At 41.8% G+C, this 18,157-nt stretch overlaps 2 protein-coding genes and 1 non-coding gene across 4 annotated transcripts; all 3 read right to left on the bottom strand.

Annotated features, from left to right (window-relative positions):
• Positions 1-327: 327 nt before the first annotated feature.
• On the bottom strand, positions 328-11,510 carry ppp1r18 (protein phosphatase 1, regulatory subunit 18). 2 transcript variants are annotated; one of them, XM_074613084.1, is made up of 4 exons: positions 11,124-11,510; positions 6,845-10,737; positions 2,810-3,032; positions 328-1,368 (listed from the first exon to the last, which is right to left on the bottom strand). In XM_074613084.1, exons 2-4 carry the CDS (start codon positions 10,685-10,687, stop codon positions 1,349-1,351), a joined length of 4,086 nt encoding a protein of 1,361 aa, XP_074469185.1. In that variant the 5' UTR covers positions 10,688-10,737; positions 11,124-11,510; the 3' UTR covers positions 328-1,348. The 2 variants fall into 2 exon arrangements, with proteins under 2 accessions (XP_074469185.1, XP_074469184.1); XM_074613083.1 differs by having other exon boundaries at positions 328-3,032; positions 11,124-11,505.
• Positions 11,511-12,456: 946 nt separating this feature from the next.
• Positions 12,457-17,315, bottom strand: nrm (nurim). Its single transcript, XM_074613849.1, has 4 exons — positions 17,120-17,315; positions 15,101-15,294; positions 14,838-15,014; positions 12,457-13,553 (listed from the first exon to the last, which is right to left on the bottom strand). The coding sequence occupies exons 1-4, from the start codon at positions 17,268-17,270 to the stop codon at positions 13,272-13,274; spliced, it is 804 nt and encodes a 267-aa protein (XP_074469950.1). The 5' UTR covers positions 17,271-17,315; the 3' UTR covers positions 12,457-13,271.
• trnak-cuu (transfer RNA lysine (anticodon CUU)) lies at positions 16,763-16,835 on the bottom strand. The gene has a single exon. It is a non-coding gene; the product is annotated as a tRNA-Lys (tRNA).
• Positions 17,316-18,157: the final 842 nt, after the last annotated feature.

Raw genomic sequence — 18,157 nt, 5'->3', positions numbered from 1 at the left:
TGCTTTTTTTATGCTGTTTCCAAGGTCAAGGATGAACTTCCCATTTCAGTATATTTCATATATTTAGAATAAATTCACCATAATCGCAGTATTTATTTATAATGCATAATATTATATATATATTATATTAAATTAATATAATATATATATAATATAATATGTTATATTATTTATAATGGATAATATTATATATATATATTATATTATATTAAATTAATATTGTATATATATATATATATATTATTTTTTTTATATATATATAATATATTGACCACCCAATCCTGATACTAGAAAATAGACATCGGGACAACTGTGTTGTTTTCTGATATATGTATTAGATTTATTCTCTTGAAGCCAGCTTCTTCAACCATCATAGCAAAAAATAATTCACACAGAATTATTAGAATCTTCTTTCATCAATTCAATTTACAAACAAGAAACACTCTGTATATATGTATATATTGTATTATAAACATAGAACAGGGAGAAGTCAGATAGCAGCTGTAATATGATGATCTGTTAATTGTTTATGTTTCAACTCAACACAACTTCCTCTCAGGAACTCACACAGCTCTCTCCACTTCCACATGACACAATAATACAATAACAAAATAATACCTTTATTCATATCCATACACACATTAACTGAACTGTTACCAGAGTTGTCATTGTGAACAGTAAGGCTTCAGTTAAACCCCACAAAAGACCACAGACCTGTAAAGGTCGTCCTGCACACATTGCACAACCCGTGTTCCTGCAACGTTCAACACCCATTGAGAGGAGGTTTTATTCCAACAAAAAAAGGCTTCAGTCAAGAAAAATCAAATAAATCTATATAAACCTTCATATCATCTGTATGGGCAAATCCAGCAGGCACATGAAACCAGATGATATAAACATCTAATCACTCTTCTGTGCTGAGGCAGACTTTAAATATAGAAAGTAATTAACAGAAAATAAACTATCAAATATATTAGCTAAAAATGTTATCATCATATTGCATAGAGAAGTGATCCGTCATCGCCCAGCAGTGCACACCTGAGGGTCTTTTATCATTATGTACCATACATTCAACATTTTGTCCCTCAATTTCCCTGAAAATAAAACAAGGTGAAATGTTTTCCCCTGTAAATACAAGTATGTTCAAACTGCATGAATCAAACTGTACATTTCCTTCCACAAAACGCATTCACTCTGATGCTAGATACAAACAAAAACACCACAAGGATTTACAAAACATTCTCATTTCAACAATTCAGATTAAAACAAAACACAATAAAAAATCAGGTCAACATAAATGTTGGTGATCTTGTCAAATGGGCAATTTTTTGGCGAAGGTGACTGGCCTCTACCGAGGGCAAGACTCATCTGGAAGACAGAGAGACGGAGATGGAAGGTGAATAAGGTGAATCTAGGATTTCTATTCTACTTTATTTTCTTCCCATTCACCAACAGTGACATTTATGGCTTTGTGAGGACCATAAATTAAACTATACTTCCAATTCGCTCTCTAATAAAAATTTTTTTTTTTACCAAACTTACATTTTCCATTGCTGCATTTAAAACCAATGTTGGAGTTTTTAGACTTTATTTCACTATATGCTGAGCTTGCCCCACACTGCTAACCAACTACTATTTGGTAAAAACTCAGGAAGTCAGGTCACAAACTGTGAACTCATTGTTACGTTAGCAAACAAACTAACAAAGTTGCTTTAGCTTGCTAACTGTTGGTAAGCACTGTCAGTTAGCAAGCTCGCTTTTCCCCTCTTCAATAACTATTTATCCGACTGAATGAAATAATGTCCATCCCTGAGAACAAAGAGGGAAAGAAACAGCACGGTCAGGAGAAAATAAAAAGAAGTTACTGTGACTAACTAGCACAATTAGTCCATCTCATCAATTAAAGGAACTGTTTGTAACTTCTTACACGTATAAATCAATCCGGGTCGGTGTCCCATGCGCCATCGCGTGTGGTTACGCTGTTCAGACGAGACTCCAACACAAACAACACGGAAGAACCAAAATCGCAAAGTTATAGTGAAGCCCGTCTGTTAAACAGTGTTGGCCGCGGTCGGAGGACGCGGTCGGAGGACGCGGAGGAGACCGTAGCTTTGGTCTCCAGGGCCGGAGTCTCTGCTCCTCTGCCTGCTTGCCTTCACTCACACACCGCGCTCGTTCTCGCTCCAATCTCACGTGCATGCGTGCACACTCCACACTGCAGAAGAGTTAGTTTAGCTCTGAGAATATCTAGTGAATGTACAGTGGACGTTTGTGCAGAAATAAATGCTGCAGCTCCTCCAGACCAACAGAGGTGAAGTGATGGAGCTCCGCAGCGAGAAACGTTACCGTCTCCGACCAAGACTAGCACAACATCGGGTGCTAGTGAGTATTTATGACGTGGAATTGACTCAGAATGAAACTACAATGCCCACGTTCTCCATAATGAATGAACACGTCACCCAGTACAACAATGTGGCTCATTTAGGCCTGTGTGTTTATATAGAGCTCTATGGTGCAGAGAAATAAGCTAAATCAGACATTGGCTTCACAACAAATACAATAAGTAATTCTGGATTTTGGTCCTATGATTTGTTGACAATAAGAAAGGTAGGCAGTATAATATTGCCAGACATATCAAAAGTTCAACACAACAGTGAAAATAAACAGAGAAATAAATGCCATCTTAGCCTGAGTAAAGTCCAAACCTGTGGAGAGTTTCACAGTGAAACATCAAAAAATGGCAAAACAATGTGATCCCATAATCTCACTCATTACACGTTGTGTTTTTTGAGAAGGGGGTGACACTGACCCACTCTTAGACCCCCTCCCGTTACATGTATCCCCATGTTCCTCGTGCTTTTGGACACGATCGCTCCTCCGTCCACTTCAGCCTCGTCCTCCTGCGACTCCTCTCCCTGCAGCCTGTCCATCCTCCACAGGTCCTGAGGGTAGGTGGTGCACGCCAGCATGGAGGTCTCTGACGGGTACTCGCACACCTGCTCCAGCTGGTCCTCGTCGAAACACACCTTTCCCTGTAAACATGAGCAAAGAGAGGATTATTTTACTTTACTTTATTTATTGTAGGTCTTTAATTTGTTGCCTACCAGGTTTAAATACTGCCACAAACGTTATCTGTAATTTGGTTTGAGAACACTAAAGAATTAAAAACAGACGCTGAGGAAAAGTTAAGAAAAATATGGCTACCAAGCAGTGGTAACGAAAAAATAAGAAGGGCACCAGCTGCGTGCAGTGGTGCACCAGCTCGGTTTTCTAGCATGTAGGGCAGCCTAAATCGCACTGCATCATGTTTTATCCATTTAAGGGCACCCATTGGTGCACTGCATCTCGTATTCTCCACTGGAAGGGGCACTTTATTATGTTTTATCTACTTGAAGGGCACCTTTAGAGGGCACTTTATCTTGTTTTCTCCATTTAAGGACACCCATTAGTGCACTGCATCTCATTTTCTCCATTTAAGGGCACCCATTAGTACACTGCATCTTGTTTTCTCCACTGGAAGGGCACCCTAGAGGGCACTTTATTATGTTTTACCTACTGGAAGGGCACCCTTGAGGGCACTTTATCTAATTTTATCCATTTAAGGGCACCCATTAGTGCAATCTATCTTGTTTTCTCTACTGGAAGCGCACCCTATAGGGCACTTCCTCTCGTTTTCTCCACTGGAAGGGCACCTTAGAGGGCACTTTATCAAGTTTTCCCCATTAAAGGGCACCCGTTAGTGCACTGCATTTCGTTTTCTCCAATGGAAGGGCACCCTAGAAGGCACTTTATTATGTTTTATCAACTGGAAGGGCACCTTAGATGGCTCTTTATCTTGTTTTCTCTACTGGAAGGGCACCCTAGAGGACACTTTATCTTGTTTTCTCTACTGGAAGGGCACTAGAGGGAACTTTATTATGTTTTATCAACTGGAAGGGCACCTTAGATGGCTCTTTATCTTGTTTTCTCTACTGGAAGGCCACCCTAGAAGACACTTTATCTCATTTTCCCCACTGAAAGGGCACCCTAAAGGGCACTTTATCATGTTTTATCTATCATCCAAGAAGGCACATTTGCTGCATTTCTGCTCAGGTAAGTGCAAATAGCACTATATTTTATATCCCAACTGATTTCCCTGTGCTCAACATGGTCAAATGTAAACACAGCTTTGAGGCACCGAGGAGATTCTCAGGCCGTCTCAGCGAGATGTTTGTGCTCTGTCAGTGTAATGTTAACTGACAGCATGAGGCTTAGCACAGCAGAAATACTCCATCTGTAGAGTATTTACTGACTGAACACTTCATGCACTGACTTATTTATTATTCAGGGACAGACGCAGATAAACACGAAACTGAGTTTGGTTTACAACAAGTGTTGGAAAAAGGAGAATGAGGCTCTCGTTCTTTAGCCCGGGACTGACGGATATTTGCGTGGAGTTTGTGTACTGGAAGGTCAGCGTGGTGTAAACAGACCGATGTGTCAGCGCGGCACATCCACAGTGTGTCTTATAATAACAGTAAAGATGTGTACAGTAGTAAAACACACCCAGAGGTGCAGACAGACGTGATCTGGATGGAGCCTGAAGTGCACAGACACCACCCTGCATGTGCTATATACCGAGTTACCGCCGCTTCACCCTGACAGCGTCTGTCTGCAGGGGAGGGCAGATAATAGCTCTGCATTAGAGAGGCTGGGCGAATCATGATCAGGCACATGAGGCTAATCCTCCCTCCCTGAACCCGATTAACACGAGCTAACTCAACAGGACAGGAGAGGCAACGGGTGAGAGACAGAAACTGAGAGAGTAGCAGAATAAGATCTCATTAGCAGGAAGTTAATATTTCTATTAATATTTGACCACATTTCTTGACAGGTTCAATTCTGCTTGTTTAGTAACACTGGAAGTCAAAGTTTCTAACAGAGTGATTGTTAAATAAGACAAAAATGATGGATTCTTAAATTTCAAACAAGAAAAAAAACATAATTTTTGTTTCAAGAGTCTGAATCAAGCCGGCGTAGGATGAACTTGATGGAGAGAACAGCCCAAGATAAAACGCAAACATATGAAGAGGAAGATAAAGGAGGGGGAAGACGAGGAGCAGGCAGGTCACCCCCTGCTGTGACATGATGGTTCAGATGGGGGAGGGAATAAGGCTTGACGTCAAACAGGGCATGAAGGGCATCAACGGGAGAGCGACAGGTGGTCAGAGAATCACCGCCGTAAAGTGGTCACCCGCTGCAGCTAAAGAGAAACTGTGCTTCTAGATAAATGTTAATGTAATTAGAGGTCACAGTGATGGGAGAGCTAGGGAAATTCATATGCAGAGAACAGCACCAAACTCTAGTTTCTCTTTCACTCTTGTGTCTATAAATCTTTTGAAACAGATGGTTTAGTGTCTGAGTCTGCATTTGGAGATTTAAAAGCAGCCACCGCGTCACTTGGTGTCAATCTGCGTCTCTCGTTTGGAGGAAGTGGAGAAGTGTGAAAGAGGAAGTGAGCAAAAACATGCAGTGTGACAGCGAGTTTCTGTTAGACCAAATAAGAAGCTTTTTAATCCTCTCAGTATGGCTGTCAAACGGACATTTCTTTTAGAGTTATTTTCACATCTTTCTGCAACACTTCTTTCTCTTTCACCGGCCTGCTGTCTGTAAAACTCAGCCATGCAGCGGAGGGTCATCGAGGTCAAACACGGTTTGCCAAGACTGCAGTCTAACAAACCAAACCCTCGCTAGGAAACAGCCGAGAAGATACAAAGAGAGATTTGTTTGAGAGGAAGGGGAGGCTGACTCATCAAAAACGGCAGAATTGGTGTGAGGGAACAAGGAAGCAGTCTGCAACTGGGGAAATTACCAGCAGTTTAACAACTTTTACATGGAAAAAAAATCCTTCTAAAAGGTTGTCGGGTGCATTGACACACATAAATACAGTCAGATTCATCACCACAAGGTACTGTAAGAAAGGACAGATAAAAGTTTATTCCTGCTCTGCTCCCTTTATTACATAAGAGCTCCTCTCCCACTCTTTCTAAAACAAGGACTGGATTCAGGAAAAGAGCAAACAGAAAGTCCTCATATGACCTTTGACTCCAGTGAGGTTCGTTTGTAGTCAATGCTGCACAGACTGAATTACTGTAAACACCAGTGTGGTCTTTGCATGTGTTCACAGAGACAAACATGTGATGTTCAGACAAAAAAAAAAAAAGGGAGGAAGGAGTTGGCTGCTAGTCGTTGTGGTTTCCTACTCAACTTTCTGTCTCCACTGAAGCCTGCAACATTTCTGCAGAAGCCTAAACAATCTGAGGGGTGCTATAGCAAACATTTTCCTTCCACATTGCACTCATAATTACCCTCATTTTAGCAAATAAAGTAATAATCCATAAACGTCCAAATATATGTCATTTTTGCCACTGCCCACTCATTTGGCTGATATATGTGTGGTGAGATCGTGATCATAATGGTAAAAGTCAAAAAGTCTGCAAAGAATCAGACCTTTAGAAGCACATGGCAAAGCAGATCACTTGAACAGAATCAAGATGTCGTGCTTGATAAGGCTTTAACCGGCTTAGGTCGGTGTCTGTGATCGTACTTCTCAATCAAAAGGGATGTTCTCTACCAGAGAGAGAGAGAGGGGATCCTGCTTGACGTCCAGGTGATGCCCTCTGGACCACCTCTGATGAGTTTAAGAAAGCAGGGAGAGAACAACCCTTTGGAAAATGTTTAAAGTTACTGGGAGATGCTGATAATTTCTTATCTGCTTTTTGGTGCCCCTGATTGTGTGGTTAGGACTGTTATTTGGCCTACATTTATCTGAGTGAAAGGCAAACAAAAAACAGTTTCCACTCACCCTTTTCGGGTTCCCTCTGTTCTTGACCAGACAGGACTTGTCCAGATTCTGATATCCGCCAATCACCTCGATCTGCTCCACCGTGGGGTACTTCTTCTTCACCGGCTCTGCCACACCGGAGGTCGTCTGGGCCTGCTGCGATGAGGTCTTTGAGGGTTTCGACCCTACTGCCGTGCACCCCGTTGTTGGCCCTGTCACTCCTCCTCCTCCAGCAGGCTTTTTTGGGGTGATTGTGATGGTTGCACCTCTCTTGACTTGGCCTCCAGAGGCACTCCTGATGGAGAAGAGCGTGGGCGATGGGGTTGAGGATGGAGAGATGCTAGGAGACTGGGCAGGAGACAAAGAGCTCGGGGAGGAGGTCGGGGTCGGGGCGTTATCCGAAGGTCTCAGGGTATTGTCCGGGGATTGGCTCCTGAGAAGTGAGGGGGCGATGGTAGCTCGGTTAGATTGTTTGAGCTGAGAGGTTGGAGAACGAGTACGCCAAGGAGACACTTTGGGGTTCGATTCTGACGTGTCTTGATCTTTCTCCGGGGCTTTGGCATCATCCTTTACCTGGTGCTTGAACACCCGTCTGGGGATTTGCTGCCCCTTTGGCTCTCTGTCCTTAAGAAGGGTGTTTGATGACGTACAAGACTTGAGCGTTTCCTGCTCTTTCAGCTGAAACTGCTCTATCTGTCGTTGTATCGTCTGAACCCCGCAAATGTCCTCTCCTGAGAATGTCTTGCCGTCCCCCTGCTGTGCGTTCGACACGAGGGGCTTCACTTTTAAAAGGTGCACTGATGGGATGTCCACAGTTCTGTCCCTCAGACACAAGCCCGACCTCGAGCCTACTGTTTCCAAGTTGTAGATCCGGCTCATGGCTGCGAGGGAGTTGGGATGAGGTGGCAAAGGGGAGAGAGATTGCACAGGATCGAGAGGCGATGTATATTCTTCTTCTTCTTCCTCCTCTGAGAGCTCTTCTTCCTCCTCCTCCTCCTCCTCCTCCCTTTCTTCCTCTCGGTTCTCGTGTTGGCGCCTCAGCTCTTCTTCCACATGTTTCTGGGGCTCGTTTTCATCCTCAGATATCTGGTCATAGATAACTTCGGAGGCAGCAGTGGCGAACCCGCTTGTTACTTCCTCTCCTCTGACGGCTTGTGAGTGCAGGACAGAAACAGGAATTTGAGAGCAGGTTTTCAACACGCCGACTTCCTGTGTGACGTCAAACGCAGCCGCGGATGTCTGCGGCGCTGCCTCTTCCTGTCCCCTCTCTGCCTCGACCAGCCTCTTCCGCATATGAGCTGCAGCTTCCCACTCTCTCTCTATTTCAGTTCCCCTCTCGTCATGCCTGTCCCCAGCCGGTGTCTGGGTGTCGTTTATCTCTTCACCTTCACTCCCGCCTACATCTTCTGCCTCGCTCTGTCTCAGCCTCTCTCTTTGTCTGATTTTCTCTCGCAGGGACTCAACGCGGCTCAGGGGTTTTCCGATCCTCCAGCTGTCCCTCCTCTCGACCCCTTTACCTCCTTCCCGGTCTTGCCCCTCGTCGCTTTGACCCGCGCCCTTTTTTCTCTCCGCCATTTCTTCGGCAACGTAAAACACACTTCTGGGAATTTTAATCTCCAGGGGACCTGGGGGGATCCCCATTGGTGCAACCCTTTTCGGAGATCTGGGCATCACATCGTGAGTGAGGTTCTCCAATCCCATATCTTGATCTGATCCTTTGGTCAATTCATACGCAGGCTTGTAAGCCCTTTCTCCTTTCTCGTTGCTATAAACAGTTGTGTCTCCTACTTTCTCGATTTTACTTATAAGCTCCTCTGTGTGTTGGGACAAACCGGAGTGTGTTAGGTAAGGTCCTTGTGGCCCTGTACCACTCCACTCTGGCCCTCTATGGGGGTCTCTAGCCCTATCTGTGACAGCACAGAGTAGACCGGAGCACTCTGTGAAAGCTGATTCAACGTGCATAGTTTCAGGTGAGATTGTGCTTTCGATTCCCTCTTCTGACACCTTTTTGGTGCAAACTTGCGCCTCAATCTGTCCCCCGACCTCTGAATCTTTTTCTACACTCATCTCCCTTTCTAAACTTTTCTCACCTGTCTGTTGCCTCGCCTCTCTTTCAGCTCTCGCTCTCCCATCCTGCTTGATCGCAACTTTCCTAGCGAACGAGATCCCCTCTGTGTTTTTGACTGACGCCACAGTGAACCCTTCGTCTCCATCCGCATCAAGTTCCCTTTCCGCAGCCCTCAAGTCGACGGGCTCCACTTTCTTAACTTCGCTCCTGTGCTGGATGGAGACGCAGATTTCTGCTTCATTTCTCCTCCCCTTTTCATCCTCATTTTTTAAATGTCCATCTCTATGCTTTCCAAACCGGTCTTTATCTAAAAGCTGCGCGCACCCCAGTTTGATCTTCGCTGTGGTTTCCTTCCCTAGGCCTGCAACGTCGACCGTCGCCGTTATGCTCTTGTCTAATATCCTCTCGCGCGATATCTTCTCATGATACCCATCGTCATCTAAACCATTCTCCTTACCGCAGATGACACGATCGGAGAAGCTAAATGAGCGTTTGGGCATACCTTTCCCGTCTGCCTCAAATTGTTGGTCATCTTCATCTCCTGAGTTTTTTCTCCTCCCAGGCGGGAGGAAATTATCAGAGCTTTTGGATCGAGACGGAGGCTTGGGGTACTGTCCGAATTTACTCACCAGCTGGCTGACCCTCCCTCCTCTTTCAACAAACAGGTTATCATCCAAGCTCACCTTCCTCTCGTCTTTGATGACCGTCGCGTGGCCCCACGGTCTCTCTTTCTCTTTTTCTCTCAGCCACGATATGTCCGTTCTGAGCTCCCTGCCAAAACTCTCCTTCCTTCCATCCAACTTTATCTCTCCATCCTCCCTACCCGAACCTCTCCTTCCTCTTCCTCCCTCCGGACTCCTCTCTTCAGGACTCGCCGAGGGCTTTATGATCAGAACCTCGGAGGCTCGGATCTCGGTGATGCTCCCTCCTCCGGCCAGGATCTCCCTCAGGTCCATCTTTATCCCTCTCTTCCCCTGGTGTTCATCCTCGGGCCTCTCCGCCTCCCTCCATCTAGCCCTTCTCTCATCACTGGTTTTCCTCTCCTGCTCGATGATGATGATGTTGTCGGCTCGGATGGTCCGAAGACACTGGACGTGTGGAGAAAACGCACTGCATGGTAAATCTGTTTCTTTTTCCTCCTCGTCTTTTCTAACTTTGAGGAATTCCCGCTCCCTGACTGCATCTTTAACTGACTCTATCCACTCGTTGCTATTCTGTCTTTCTCTTCCTTGACTCCTGTCCCTGCTCCTTTCTTTCTCTCGTCCCTCACTCGCATCTCTGAATCTCTCTATTTTCAGCTCGATATCTCTTCCTCTTCCCGACTCCCCATCTTGACCCCTGGAGCTCAATTTCTCCTTAACTTCCGGCTCGCCTTCTCCATCCCGGCCCTTCCTCCATGCACTCTGCGTGAGAATAAATGGGTTTTCATGGAATGGAACTGAAGTTTCCTCAGACACCTGACCGGCTTGTTTGAGGTCTCCATCCAGCCACAGCCCCGGATCTGGACTGAGTGACGTTTCGCTCTCCAAATTGCCCGTCACAAAGCTGTCTGTGTCACTCAGGCCGTCAGACGCAGATCTGACATCCACCTGCAGCAGACAGACGTCTCTCTCCTTCTCCCTGTCACCCAAGCTGTCCCGCTTCGCCTTCCTCCGCTGGATGATCCCTTGCTTCCAGGCGGGCATGCTGGCAAACTTCTTCTCCTCCTCTTTCTCCCTCCTCTCTCTGTCCTCCTCCTCTCTCCTCTTTTTCTCCAGCAGGAGTTGCTTCCATTCCGGCAGAGAGGAGACAGCCATAACAGAAAAAGGTTTTGGTCAAAGATGGTTGCCGTTCTTCTTCAGAGCCTCTGGGAATTGTATGCAAATAAGGAAACAATGAATTAAAATCAGTTATATTTCACAACCATGATAAATCGAGGTGAACATCACCCACATATTTAACTTTTAGGCCACAATACAGTATAAAACTCCAAACTCCACATGTTTAATATGAAGTTGCATTGTATTTTCAATGTTTATTAGTATATAGAAAGATGCAAATCAATGCAGAATCACAACATTTGTCAATACAAGCCTCAAGTCCTAGTTTACCTGTTGTCCAACTTTCATCTTTTACACAAAATAACATCATAAACTTCATCAAATTAACTTTTAACACATCATGCACCTGTAACAGAAAACCTCTCTCTGCTATAGAGTAATATTTATGATGGAAATGTTAAATTAGACTCACCATAAACCCAAAGATATTAGTGTATCCGCTTTACAGTTGTCATCTCCACTCGTGCGTCTTGGCTGTGCGTAATGAGCTCCACTCCTCAACGGAAAATCTCCCCTCGACAATAACTTAACAGATTAATCTATGCTGTCAAAACGAGTGGTTTTAAAAAAGAAAAAGACGCTGCGACCCGACTGTGCATCAGAGCATGCAAACACCTCCGCCGGCAGTCTATAGTAAATATTTCCAGCCTTGGAGCTGCAGCACTGTAATCCCTTAATTACATTAAATTCCGTCAGGAGAGTTTAGTGGCACACACCATATTGTCGGACCTAAGAAAAGGCGTTTAAAGAACATCAGAGCCGTCTGCCCGGGGAACAACCCCCCCACCCCCACCCTCAGCCTCATCCCTGCATCCTGCAGGGCTAATTGGAAAAGAGGTGGAGAGGTAGAGGTGGGGGGGGGGGGGGGGGGGGTGAAGGGTGTCAGCAGAGAGAAAGAGCTGCAGGAGTTTACCTCAGGTACAACAGGCATCACCAACCTCATGTAGCATGTTTTTTTTTACTTTACTAGTTTCAATCCTGATTTGCATTTTTTTCATGTCAGGACACAACATGCAACTTTCCTTTAATGCTTGTTCCACCCAACAGAGGAATGAGACTGGGCCCGTATTTCAACAAGACAAGTGAATATAAAACATAACCTAATTCAACAGCACCACAAACTAGCCAACATCCCACAAAATCATCAAACAGTTAAATTGTTGGGATTTATTGCAGGACTCTTGTATTGGACTGCATTTGTTTTAGGTAGGTGTATCTACTGTAATAAACTGGAAACTGAATGTATGTTCCCTTGCCTTAACTTGGCTATATATATATATATATTCCCCCCCCTCCTTTTTTTATATTAACTTATTTGTTTATTTAATTTATTATTTTTATTATTATTATTATTATTACTATTATTATTATTACTTTCTTCTCTTTGTATTGTTCTTTTTATTAGAATTATTTTTTAATTTTCTTAATTTTATTTAAATTTTGAATGCTGAAGTTGTTTTCTCTAGTGTACTTATTGTGTTAATCTCTAAGCTCAACTACTTAAAAAATTGTATAAACTATTGTAAATAACGAACTGTAAATTGCATATATGAAAACAACCTTGAAAAAAAAATTAATATATATACATATATATATACTAAAATTGCCAGTAACTTATATATATAGTTAAAGTAAAAGAGTACATATAAACCAAAAGTAATTTCTCAAACTGTTGCTTTGGCTCTTAAAAATAAACAACACACGTAATGAGAAGGCAGAAATAGATATAAGAAATAAACATGTCACACACCTACAGTACAGCTTATTACATTTAATAAACATGAAAATACTGAAAGTTATTATTATTGTCATTACAGTGAGGCCACAATGCAGACAACTAACACTAGCATCCAATGCATGTTAAAACAAAGATTACAGTATTTTGAAGTTTGAGAATTAATGACATACTGTAATATTTAGAAAGGGCATGAAATACCAACTTTATTCACTTTGTTCATGACGTTACTGTTGACACAGCATGAAGCAACTGAACAAATACATTCATAATCTCAGAAACGCCGTTGTTTTTCATTATAGCTGCAAATGGTGAAAAACAAAGCTACATTTGACAGTGTGAAATCTCAGTGTGACATTCATTTTCAAGGACAATTCAACTTGTAGTTAGTTAGTGTGCGTAGAAATACAGCGTACCTGCAGTAGGCACATGGAATGTAACAGCCTATAAAAAATATACTATATGATAAACAAAATAAATTCAGTGTAGTAACCGTTTCATTACGAAATTTAGCAATAAAACCCTCTATATTCTGAATATATTTAAGATTTTTTCTTCCTAAATTTAATCAGAATATAGAGATATCCTCCAAAAAAATAATTGTGCTTTCAAATAGTGGAATAAAATCTCCTTTGTAATAAAACTCCTCCTTTCTGAAACCACATATACAGTGAAAAGAAAACTTTAAAAACTACAGTGTCAACTTGAGTGTGGGCATTTGCTATTGGCATTCAGCGCAGCAGATACCCAGACTCAGTTTCAGAACAACATTTCTGGTTAGTATTAAGACAGCAGTCGGCTTCACATCACAGCAGGACGTTCGTTTCACTTCTCCTTGTGGTCGCTGGTGTCAGCTAAGAGCTGCAGCTTGCTGTTAAGCTGGCCGCAGAGGTAGGATAAATCCTGTTTGTCCAGAGAGTGTGCCAGGGCCAGGTAGGTTGACAGAGTCCCCGCCAGCAGGAGCCTGTCCAGGGACAAGGCCGGCAGGAGCCACAGCACGACGCCCAGCTCCAGGCACACCGGGTGGCGGAGGTGAGACAGAAGGCGTTGGGCGCGAGGTGACTTGTGAGACAGGGGGTCCCCTAAACCGAGACAGTCGTAATACACCTGAGAAACCATAGGGGGAGGATGAGAGAGATGAATTAGGTCAAGCAGCAGCAGCAGCAGCAGCAAAAACAAGTCTATCTATTTAAGCAACATTTGAGAGGTTTTCATAATCACTATCACAGATTACTCCTCCCTGCTACACTCAGTTTGATCTTTTTGAATATCATGTTGCTGTTTTGGCATCAAATCAAAATGAGGATTTTAATCCTGCATGAAGATGTGGATGTTAGATGTTGAATTAACTGAAATGTTGATCCTCTTGATGTTTTCATCTGAGCCTGATGAGGTTCGTCTGATATAAAAAAATATATATATTCTGGGTTAGAAGTTCAATTCTGACAGCTTGTTCCTGTAAACACGGACGGGTAGTAATGAAGGTTTAATCATAATTTAAGAAAATTTATTTTGATTAATTTCACATCGTACATTTCCAGCCGATTAGACTGTTATCAGGCCATTAAATAGGCGTTATCGGTCACTATAAGCACCATAGATGCGGGTCAGTAGGGCCTTACAACACCATAACTTAACCAAGAGGTTTTGTTCTCTAAACCTAAAGAAGTTGTAGTTTTTTTTGCCAAAAACCGAAAGTAGCTGTTTTGTTTGTGTTATAAACGTTTCATTCTGTTTTACAATGTTTTGGTTTTAAGTTTTACAACGTAGTAGGCCCCTATTGACCCACATCTATGATGCTTATATCAATCGATGAGGCCTATTTAATGGGCTGATTAACAGTCGGATCGGGTGCAGCATTATGTAAATTTAAGAATTACATGTGAGGGCACATCTTCCTCAACTTTTGTGATACATACTATATGCACATCTGTTATGGCAAATCAATCTGTAAACTGTAGAACTGTATGTAAATTAAATGAATCATACATAATAATACAGCCACGATGATGAAAGTACATTTAACCTGAGTTTGTAATGTGTCATCACACCACTGTCCAAAGGATGTTTAACAAAGTATAACTCCGGCTCCTTGCTGTTAATTTTCACCCGAATAATCTCATTTTCTGATCAATTTTCACCCATATTTTATGCTCCCGTGTATCACAAATGTGGATTTAGGGGACAAAAGAGCTGCTGATTGTACTGCCGATCAACTTGAGTCTTTGAAGTAATTAAGAAAAGAATAAAAGGTGAAACTATTGAATGTTTGTTCTGCAAAATGTCGTTGTTTAATACTTAAAGTAACGGGGGCATCTGGTGGCCTACAGGTCATATAAAGGCAGATATACCACCGAAAATATTTATTAAAATTAAATACTGATAAGTTACCTGCTTGATGCCCAACAGTTCAGGGTAATCAAAGATCATGAGGATGCTGCAGATGATTGCCCAGCAGAGGAAGTGCAGACTGAAGCAGAGCAGAGGGAACCAGATACTCCAGGGTGTGTGACGCACTGACCACAGACAGGGGGCGTCAGTCACCGGCTGCCAGTAACGCATCATGATCTAACACAGGAGGAAAGAGGATGATGAGTGGTGTAGGGACACAACAAAAACATGTTCTAACTTTAACTCGGTCTGTGTTGCAGTACCTGTAGTGCCAGTGCGGTGGTGAAGCAGTACGCCGTCCTGTTCAGGGGCCCCAGCACTGATTGGAGGGCCTGTTTGACAGGCGACCAGGCGAGCAGACTGTGCTGGGTGATGAAGAGAGCCAGCAGCCCCAGATCCACAACAAGAGACCCGAGGACAGAGCTGTCCCGCAGGGCCACCGACCACGGTATGGAGTCTAAAGTGAGGGCAAATGATGTGAAGAGAAAGGTCACTTTAAATTCTGATAACCAGTTACATTTGGAGTTTGCATTGAGCATTAAAATATAGTCATATTACACATAAATATAGTGTACAACCTTAAAAAGCAGCTACCATTGATTGAGTGTTATTATTTATTCATGTCTTTAAAGGTCCCATATTGTAAAAAGGGAGATTTCCATATCTTTTATATTATAAAGCAGGTTTAAGTGCTTTATAAATACTGTTAAACTTTCAAAACCCTCAATATACGGAGAAATACACACAGCCCGTATTCAGAAATTGTGCGTTTGAAACAAGCCGTTAGGATTTCTGTCCACTTGTGATGTCACAAATATACAATATTTAGACCATTACACGGTTTTAAACGTAAACATTCTAAATGTGTCCCAGTTTATTTCCTGTTGCAGTGTATGTAAATAACATCAGCTGACAGGAAGCAAACATGCATCCAAACTGTTGCCTAGCAACGCAATTCCATTGCAATTCCATTGAAATGCACTAAAACGGAGCGTTTCAGACAGAGCATGATTACAGGTATATTGAGACAGACAGTATGAGGAAAATAATGTGTTTTTTGAACATTACAGCATGTAAACATGTTCTAGTAGAAACACAAAATACAAGTATGAACCTGAAAATGAGCACGATATGGGACCTTTAAATTCAAATAAAGCTGTAGCTTATTCAGACTACCAAAAATTAGAATGAACAAGCTGTACAGTCCAGACAATAATTAAAAGTTAGTTATTTGCGTAAATAAACAAATATAAATATAATCGCATTACATATACGCATACAGTACATACAGTTACCCAGTATTAATACACTATATTAACAGAATAAACAAACTACTGCTGGTTTTAATTGGTTTGACTGAAGTTTATTTCAGTGTGCAGTCTTTTTGTGTCTGTATCTAACCAGTCATGATCTAATTACACAATGTTATCCACGAAGGCATTGAAAACACACAAGTTTTGTTTGCAAGCACTCAAGCGTTAAACATGCCACAGCAATACAGTATACAAAACCCATGCACCATTGCACCATGGACCTATTTTACTGTAATACAAGCAAAGTGTGTGGTTCTCCTTTTCACTCTCACTGTGTTGAATTAAGGAAGTAAAACTAAAATTAATCTTTTTCTGGTATCTAGTAAATATTTGTGTTTCCAGTTAAGTGGGGCTCGAGCTGACTAACGAAAAGGGTGCCACATCACAGCAGTAAAATCGACATGTTCGTACAGGCCAAAAAAACAATAAAAGAAGCGTCGCTGAACAGTTTACAACAGACTTTGATAATTATTATTGATTATTGATTATTCATTATTTTTAATTATACAACCGGCATTGACGTCGACAATGTCTAATAAAATCAAATAATTAAAAACAACAGACCTCACAGGCTAGAAAGATCAAATCCGGTCAAAAAAAAAAAAGGATGTTCGCCCAACGTGGGGCTCGAACCCACGACCCTGAGATTAAGAGTCTCATGCTCTACCGACTGAGCTAGCCGGGCACTGACCCCTTGTGGTACAAACGTGTAATTTCAATTTGTGTCTTACTATCAGTGATATATGTATATTCAGGGTTGTGTTACAGTACAGGAACTACCTTACCTAGGCAAAATGGAGATTTATGATCCACCATAAACCATAATTTCAAGCATGTCATAGAACACATCTGTTATGCAGCTATTACAGCTTAACACGTGTTATCTTTACTAACTAATAACTCCTGCACTAAAGTTGCCTGGTCGCCTGCAGCAGCAGCAGTAGTCTTAACACAGTTAGTCAAACTTACCTTGACATAGTGTCGTCTCTCCGGTGAGGTTGTGGTAAATGGCTCTAAATGATATAAAGCGAATAAAGTCTGCACCAGATATGAAAACAAAGGCCCAGTTGAGAAGAGACACGGTGCAGAGAGCCCAGCCTCGGACTGTGACTGACGCCATTTCAATCAGAGTTTATGTTCATTTACCAACTAGAGTTTCTTCCGGGAGTTTCCTTTTCTTTTTTTTTGTAATACCGAATTATTGACACACGGTGTCGCTGCTGGACCAGTAAGAGAGACATGCATACTGTAGGTTTATGTGCTGTCTTCTCAGGGGGATATCATCCACTACAAGTCAGGGCAACGTGTTGATGCATATTGATATTTGATCATAGAGAATTGAATAGGTTTCAATATATAGCCTACAACTACATTTTCCACCAGAGAGGAATATTGTATTTCACAAAAACATAAAAACAACAGAAGAATATGCGACCTTTCCTAGACCTCTAACAATTTATTATTATTTATTTATGTTTATTATTATTATTATTATATTATTATTTTTATTTATTTTTTACTATGACTATTTTATTTTATTTGTATATTTGTGTGTATTTATTTACTTATTTTTGTATTTTTGAGTGCCCTCTGGGTATTGTCATGGCTGGTTGGTGGTTGGGATATCTATCAGTCCAATCATGTTTGTGCAGTGGATTGTCAGAATTGTATTAACAAAATTCAGAAATAAACTCTGTTTAAAAAAGAAAAACAAAATGCTACATATAGAACAAATATGGCAACAAAACAACACTGCAGTCTTGAAAAAATGTCTGAAAAAAAAGTTTGAAAAATGCTGGAAAAAAAGACTGAAAAATAAAGTTTGAAAAATGTTGGGGAAAAAAAGTCTGAAAAAATGTCCGTAAAAAAAATGTCTGTAAAATGTCTGAAAAAAATGTCTAAAAAAAAGTTTGAAAATGTTGGAAAATAAAATCTAAACAATGTCTGAAAAAGGTAAAAAAAAAAAAAGTCTGAAAAATGTCCCAAAAAAAAGTCTGCAAAAAAAAC

The sequence above is a fragment of the Sebastes fasciatus genome, chromosome 17, assembly GCF_043250625.1.
Source record: "Sebastes fasciatus isolate fSebFas1 chromosome 17, fSebFas1.pri, whole genome shotgun sequence".
In the NCBI taxonomy this organism is placed as follows: domain Eukaryota; kingdom Metazoa; phylum Chordata; class Actinopteri; order Perciformes; family Sebastidae; genus Sebastes; species Sebastes fasciatus.
Note: the sequence above shows the minus strand (reverse complement) of the source record. Positions and strands in the feature narration are given on the sequence as shown.